We start from the raw sequence: 7,567 nt of genomic DNA on the forward strand, positions 1-7,567 counted from the left end.
AGTGACCGGTGCTGCTGGGGACTAATTCTCCTTTTCCAGTTTCTGTCCCAAAGCTTTTCCTTTCTGTGGATACAGCAGAAGTGGTCCTTAAAAGCTGACTTATGGCTCCTGCTCCACCTGAAGCAGTAACCCTCTCTGGGGATGAGCAAGCGCCACCGTCCCTCTGCCCTTTCCAATTTGATGGCTCGTGCCGAGGCGCCCAGGACGGCGGTGAGCGGATGCGCTTGTGGGGAGCAGCCGGCACGAGAAAAGCAAGTCCTGCGCCTCTGACAAAGCCTTTAGGCCATTTGCAACAGCTCAACAGGAGCTCACGGAGGCAAAAACCACCTGGAGATGTTGCTGGGCTGGTTCGCATTGGGACACGTGGCTGCTCCACGAAACGGCTGCGATTCCCCCAAAACTGATGCAGAAAAGCACCTCCTTCTCCATGGGATCGGGGCGGCCCCGGAGGTGGGTCTCAGCCCATCCCCACAGCATCACGAAATGCATCTGGGGCTCCGTGCTTAGGGCGAGGATCCCCCCAAACCCTGCCCCGATCCCAGAAATCAAGGACACCCCAAACACCGCCAGGTCGGGACCATCCAGCCAGTTTTATTTTGGGCACTGCCCCTGCAACCAGCTCAGCCGCTGTGGCTGTTCGAGGTGCAGAGCAACAGCGAGCGGAGCGGCCGGAGTGCTTTGCGGGCAGACACCCAACGCAGCGGCCGCTCGCTGCAGTCCCAAACCCCTAAAAAAACCTCCGGAGCCCTGGACAGAGGCAACGGAATTAAAAACCAAAATCGCATCAGGTGGTGCGAGCCAGCCGGGGCTCTGGACCAGCGAGTCGCCGAGCATCCTGGCCACGGCGGGGTGGGAATAACCGTCGCCTGGCTCAGCCTCCTCGCCACATCATGCGAAACTGTGCCGGGGCACGGCATCTCTAGCAAAATAGAAACCTCTGCAACTCATTTTGCTCCCTTTTTTTATGTGTGTATGTATATATATATATAATATATATATAACCCTGTGATATTGGTAGTTAAGTCACCGGCGTAACGATGTCAGATACAAACAGCTCTAAGATCAAGAGTAAAAATGACACAGTCCAGATTGTCTCCTCTTAGTCCCCTTGCCAGGCTCTGAAGCGGTGACCGGCTCCGGCACGCGCCTCGCTTCCCGGCTCAGCCGCCGCGGCATCCTGGCCGGCTCCCTTCTCCGCAGGGAACGAGGCCGATCCGGAGCGGGATGGAAGCGCTACAGCTTGGCGTGGCGGTGAAAGGCCGGCGCGTGCGGGGAGGCATAGGTGGGTTGGCTGTGCCACGTTGCCGCCGGGTAGAGCCGGTGCTGCAGCGAGCTCTCGTAGGATGCCGGGTAGTGCCCGGGGGCCGGTCGCCAGCGGCCGGCACAGGTCGGAGGGCTGCGTGGAGGCGGCTACCAAAGGGCTGGGGAAAGCGGGGATGACGAAGGGGTTGACGGAGAGGGACGGTGCCACCGGCACCCCTTGGGTTTTGAGGTGCTCCAGCGGGTTGCCGAAGCTCACCGGGAAACGCAGCATCGCTCCCTTGTAAACGTCCGGGGCTTGCGGCAGCGGCGTGGCGTAGCCAGGGCTGGCCACTACCGCCTTGGGTTTGGCCAGCCCTTGCTGGCCCCCGGGCGAGCCGGCGCCCGGGTCCCTGCCGTCGGCCTCCTTCACGAAGGGAGAGATGGCACGTAACTTGGCGCTGGGGCCGAAAGCCGTCTCCTCCTCCCGACCGCGCTTGCCCCTCGGCGCGGTGGGGGTGAAGCCGGCCCCGGGGGTCACCCAGCAGGCTTTGACGGCGGCGCAGGCGGCCGCTCGCCGGCTCTCCCCGCTCCACGGCTGCCCTCCTTTGCTCCGCAGGTCTTGGGGCTGCTCCGGCTCCTCGGGTCGCGACGGGAAGGCGGAAGGCGGCTCCAAAAAATCCTTCAAGCTGGAGAAATAACCCCAGAGGGGATGGCAGCCGACGGGCTTCAGCACCTCGTTGCGGTAGGCGTGGAAGCAGCCGGTGAAGACGGTGGGTGCCGGACACCCGTCCTCGGCCCGCGGGCAGGGCTGGCTGTCTCTCTCGCCGGGGGACGCGCTGGGGACGGGTCCCACCTCGCTCCCGACGCTCGGAGCTGTATCCTGAGCTCCCGACGGCTCCGGGCTCCTCCGCTCATCCAGGTGGGGGCCGGCGGCCAGCCGGGGGGGCTCGGGGTTGGGGCCAGGGCCAGCGTCGCTCGCCGACCGCCGGCCCTCGGAGCAGTGGCGTTTGTGGCAGTGCAAGGACTCTGCCTTGCTCACTTGGGCCAGCAGCTTCTTCTTGGCCAGCGGAGACATGATGGGGTGGTTGCCTTTGGAGTAGAAGCTGGAGAAAAGGCGCTTGTAGGTTTCGGTGTGGGTCCTGCAGGGGCCGGGACACCCCCCCGAGGGGCTCAGGGTCGGGACCCCCAGACCGGAGCATCCTTCCGCCACCCGGCCCCGCTCCGGCGCGTCCCTCGTCTCCTCTGTGCCGGCCGCTCCCTCCGGCTTCGCCTTATCCGGAGGCATCTGCGAGCAAAGGGGATTCGGGGTGTGGGTGCCAGGCTCTGCCGCATCCCCGTGCCGGGGTCCCGGCTGCCCCCCGGCCCCCTCCCCATCTTTGGCTGCCCTCAAGCCCTCCACTCTCCTCTTTTCCCAGCCAGCCGCATCCCTCTTGGCTCTTCCCCGGCCACCCCGATGGATTCCCCCCCCGTGAGGGACAGACCCGGGGGTCGGTGCGGGGTTCCGGGGCTGCTCCCAAACCGGAGCCACATCAACCGGGGTCTTGGGAGGGGGGGTGGGCTGCGCACCTGCTCCCGGCCCTTCTCCTTCTTGGCCCTCTTGCTCTTCTCGCCCGTCTCGGTGCCCTTGGAGACCTTGTACTGCTTGCGGGGCTTGCTGGGGGGGCAGAGGCTTGTCGTCCTCCCCCTTGAGATGCCGCACGTACGGGAGGACCAGCCTGCGGGGGGGGGGTGTGGGATGTGGGGGAGCGGCAGTGAGAACCGGCGCCGGGAGGGGAAACCGAGGCACGGAGCGGGACCCCCCCCCCCCCCCGCCCAGGCTCGTCCCCCCACCTCTCGTAGTGCCGCCGGGTGCAGGTGGCCGCGCTGGTGCTGCCGGGGCTGCCCCCCAGTTCGTCGTAGACGTTCTTCCAGAGCCGTCGTCCCGTCACCTGCGGCGGGGAGGGATGGGTTAGCCGCCCCCCCCCCAGCCCCGGGCACCCAGGGGACGTCCCGGCACCCAGGGGACATGGCTTACCAGCTCGTAGGCTCCCAGCTTCTCCACGGCTTTGTAGATCTTCCAGAGGTTAACTGGAAATAAAAAAGACGCCGAGGGTCAGCGGGACGCGGTGCTCGCCGCCGCGGCCGCCGGCAACGCCTGCCGGTCCCGGCGAGGGCCGTACTCTGCTTGAAGCCGAGGTGGGGGATCCTCTCGATGGGCGTGTGTCGGTCCTTCATGAACTTGTAGAGGCTGACGAGGAAGGCTTCCTCCTCCTCCTTCTCCCCGCCGGTTGTCGTTTCTTCCACCGGCTTCTCCCGCTCGGAGCCATCCTCCCGGACCGGAGCCTCCTGCGAGACACGGGGGGGGGGGGGGGGGCGTGAGAAAGAGCCGAAGGGGAAACTGAGGCAGAGCAGAAGCACCCAACAACCCCCCCCACCCCCCCCAACCTCGGGGATGCTTTGCAACCCAAAGGCATTTAACGAGCTCTCGGTTCGTTAGCCGGCAGCCCGGGCCGCCGGCCAAGTTGGTCAAAGCGCTGGAACCGTGCGAGAACACGAGGAACGGCTTCCAGGAAAACAGACGGGCAGAAATTCATCCTCCACACCCCCCCCCGCCGCCGCCTTTCTCGGCTAAAAATGTTTCTCGTTTGTTTGTTCTACATTTTCCGGAGTTATAAAACTTGTTGCTATTTTTGGGCAAAGCAGCTGCTCGGCTCCCAAGTACTTGATTTTTTTTATATATTTATTTTTTTTAATTCTTCTTCTTCTTCTTTCTATTCTTTTAACCGCTTGTGACGGACGTGGTATTTTAACGGCTGAACTATTTTGAGGCTTTTTTTTTTTTTCTTTTAAAAATAAAAAGCTGCTGGGGGGGGGGCGCAAAACCTAACCACCCCCCTCCCCCTTCGTCAGGATAAAAAAATAATTAGAAGCCGCGGGGGGGGGGGGAAGCTCATTTCTGTCCCCAAAAATGCCCTGTTTTGGGTAAGTTTCCCCCCCCCAATGCTGGGAAATTCACCCTCCTCTTCCTCATCCTTGCTTTCACAGGCGGCAAAGCAATGCTCGTGTGTGTGTGTGTCCCCAAAATATGGGGGGGTTCAGCATCCTCCCCCCCCCCCAAAAAACTCACCGCCGGTTTGGCAGCGGTGGGCTCTTGGGGGTCTCGTCCCTGCGCTTGGTTGTCCTCCATGGGGGGAAAAGTTGTCTTTGATTTTAGGAGGGGTCCTGCAAAGCAAAACCAAAACAAATAGGGGGGGTGAGACACCCCAAATTGTTGCTGCCCCCCCCCACCCCCCCAAAAAAAAATTAAGGGTAAATTGGGATGATTTGGGCCACGGTGTCGCCCGCCAGGCACCGAAATCGGCCGGATTTCGGTGCCTGGCGGGCGACACCGTGGCCTCAGGCTGCCCCCCCCCCCAAATTTAGGGCTCAATCCCCCCTTTACACCCCAAATCCCCCCCCCCCCCCCGCGCGCCTAATTTTGGGGTGAAAACTTTGGCAAAAAAGGGAAAAAAAAAGCGTGAGGGCCAACCTGGGGAAACTGAGGAACGGGGTAAGTGGGGGGGGGGCGACGGGGACCCCCCCCACTCCCACGAGAGACCCTCTCTGGTGTGTCCCCCCCCCCCCGCGCCGCGATCGCGGTCCCGCTCACCCGCCGCCGCCGCGCCATGTGATTACCCGCCGCGCCCGCGGGGCGGTACCGCCACGCCCCCCTCTCCGCCTATTGGCTAGCGCTTCCACGCCCCCCTCTTCCTATTGGATAACCCAGCCGCTCGTTGTTGTTCCCCCCTAGCGAAGGGCATGCTGGGAGTTGTAGTCCTGCGGCTCATCGTGCGTGTGTCTGCGGGTTGCGCGTGTGTGCGTGTGTGCACACGCGTGTACGTGGACATGTATGTTGCTACATGGGCGTGTAGGTGTGCGTGTGGGTTCATATATTTCGGGGAAAGTGGGTATTGGCCTGGGGGGGGGGGCATGCGTGTGCAAGGGGGGCACACGCGTGGGTAAAAATGCGCGTGCCAGGGTGGGCACGCGTGTTGCTGGTGGGGTATACGAGTGCCAACACGCGTGTGCAGGTGAGTACAGGTGAGCGCAGGCACGTGCGGGCGTGTACATACACGTGGGCGCCCGCGCCCGCACACACACGCGTGTGCACGCGCACGGAGGTGAGCACACGCGTGGGGGGTAGGCGCCTCTGCCTGGGGGTGCAGTGCTGGTGGGCACACGCGTGTACCTCTATGTGCCTGCAGGTACACGCGTGTGCGGCAGGTACGCGCGTAGTACACGCGTGTCCGTACGCGTGCGGCCCCCCGCGTGACCCGGCCGTGATTTCACCGGCTCGGATTTGATTCCCGGCACCACGAGTGCGGCCGAGCTGCTGACGTGATTTCCTCCTTTTCTGGTATTGCTACGAAAACGCAGGAAACCGGGGAGGGGGGGCGGACAACGGGGGCTTTTGGGGTGAAAAGCGGCCGATTTGGGGCTGAGCTACTCAGGCTGGCGCGAACAAGCTGCGTTGCATCAAACCAGGCGGCGGGTGAGCTTTGTGCCGGTAATTTGGGGAGCCGAAGGTGACGGCTGGGCTGTAATTACGCATTTAACACGATAATAATTAACGGCGTTTTTGTGGCGGGGGCGGCACTTTCCCAGCGCTGTCGAGAAACCGCAGCGTCGCTCCACGAAAGCTGGGCCGGAGCGGGCTGAGACCGGCCAAACTCATCGCACGTACCGCCCCACCGCGCTTCTCGCCACCTGCAAACGCCCTCGGTGCCCCGCGGGCCTCGTTCTCCTTATCGAAATCACTCCCCTTAACCTAAATTTTGACCGTTTAGGCCCAAATTCCCGGTGAACGGCGTCCCGGTGTTGCCGGCCGGCCGCCGAGCGTGGCGGAGGTTGGGATCGAAGGGCCGAGCGTCACGGCTAGGAATAGCGCGGGAGCGGCGCCAAGCCATTACGGCGGGTGAGTAATGGGTTGAAGTCATCCTTTCCCCGGCCCGCGCCGCCGCCGGGAGTGAAAATAACCCCCTTACATCACCCAACGCCGGGCGAAGGGACCCGCTGGCCGCCGAGGGTGCGGGAGAAGGCTGGGGAAGGGGTTTGGGGCAGGCGGGGATGGTCACGGGTGAGGGTGTCCCCGTGGGGTTGGGGTGGATCCCCCCCCACCCCGCTTTCTCCCGCGGGTTTGGGATTCCCATCCAACCGGATGGTTTTCCCCACGGGCTTGCCGCCGTGGCGTGCGCCGAGTTCGGCCGGTCTCAGCCGGGCGGCGGCGGGATGGGATGGAGACGGGGTGACGCGCGGCTCGTGGCGGCTCATGGGGGCCCCCCCCCCACCCCGACCCCAGCCCCAGGGACCCCCCCGGTACTCACGGGCTCAGGAGGCGAAGGCCGGGCGGCTCATCGGCGCGGCCGGAGGAAGAGCTCTGTGGTTTGCTGGTGTTACGGTACTGGGGATGACGGGCTGGGGGATGAGTCATCCCCCACTCGGGGAAGTGGCGTGTGCCTGTGTGCGAGTGGGGGTTTGCGTGTGCCATTGACTCTTTCGTTACCGGAACGGACGGGCTTTTTTGGGGGTTCTCACCCAGGGGCAGCCCAGCACCGCGCTGAATGACTGTGCAGGACTTTCCAGTCCGACCCCCCCCCCCCCCACCGGCGCCCCAATCCAGAGCTGGCGATGCGGCCGCGGTGCCGGCCGGCCCCCGGGGGTCTGGGGACACGGTCGGGTCCCGGGGGCCGGGATGCCGGTGGGGTCGTGGTCCTGGTCCCCCTCTGAGGGTGGCTTTGCTGGGCACCATCCTGCAAGCTGGGATCAAGCCACCGGTGTCCCCTGGGGCTGGGCATCATCCTGCAAACTGGGACGGAGCCACCAGTGTCCCCTGGGGCTGGGCATCATCCTGCAAACTGGGACGGAGCCACCGGTGTCCCCTGGGGCTGGGCATCATCCTGCAAACTGGGACGGAGCCACCGGTGTCCCCTGCGCTGGGCACCGTCCTGCAAACTGGGACTGAGCTCCCAGCATCGCTCGGGCACTGGGTACCACTTTCCAGGGACAGTGTCCCTTGTCCCCAACTTGGGCATCCCAGTCCCATGGGACCAAAGCCATCCATAAGTGGGGGATGGGAGGGGCCGGACTGGGGGCTGCTGGAGAGCACCCATGGGTGCTCAACCCCATAGCAGCCCCCTGACAGTCGCCCCCCCCCCCCCCCAGCCAGCTTGTGAAAGAGCCCCAAAAAAAAAGAAAAATCCCCCGGTGACTCATTTTGGGCCAACAGCCGGAGAAAGCAGAAGCAGGGGGAGGTCAGGGGGGGCATCTGGCTCCTGTCCCCCCCCAGGGCTAGAAAAGGGGTGAAGGA

The 7,567-nt window shown here is 64.1% G+C and overlaps 1 protein-coding gene across 1 annotated transcript; it reads right to left on the reverse strand.

The window, feature by feature from the left end:
• Positions 1-571: 571 nt before the first annotated feature.
• On the reverse strand, positions 572-4,940 carry ARID5A (AT-rich interaction domain 5A). Its single transcript, XM_052806316.1, is given in 9 exon segments — positions 572-1,362; positions 1,364-2,527; positions 2,809-2,904; positions 2,906-2,957; positions 3,073-3,170; positions 3,257-3,309; positions 3,402-3,567; positions 4,349-4,443; positions 4,871-4,940. Coding segments are annotated over 8 exon segments (1,818 nt in total). The 5' UTR covers positions 4,409-4,443; positions 4,871-4,940; the 3' UTR covers positions 572-1,233.
• Positions 4,941-7,567: the final 2,627 nt, after the last annotated feature.

This window comes from Harpia harpyja, chromosome 13 (assembly GCF_026419915.1).
Source record: "Harpia harpyja isolate bHarHar1 chromosome 13, bHarHar1 primary haplotype, whole genome shotgun sequence".
Lineage (NCBI taxonomy): Eukaryota > Metazoa > Chordata > Aves > Accipitriformes > Accipitridae > Harpia > Harpia harpyja.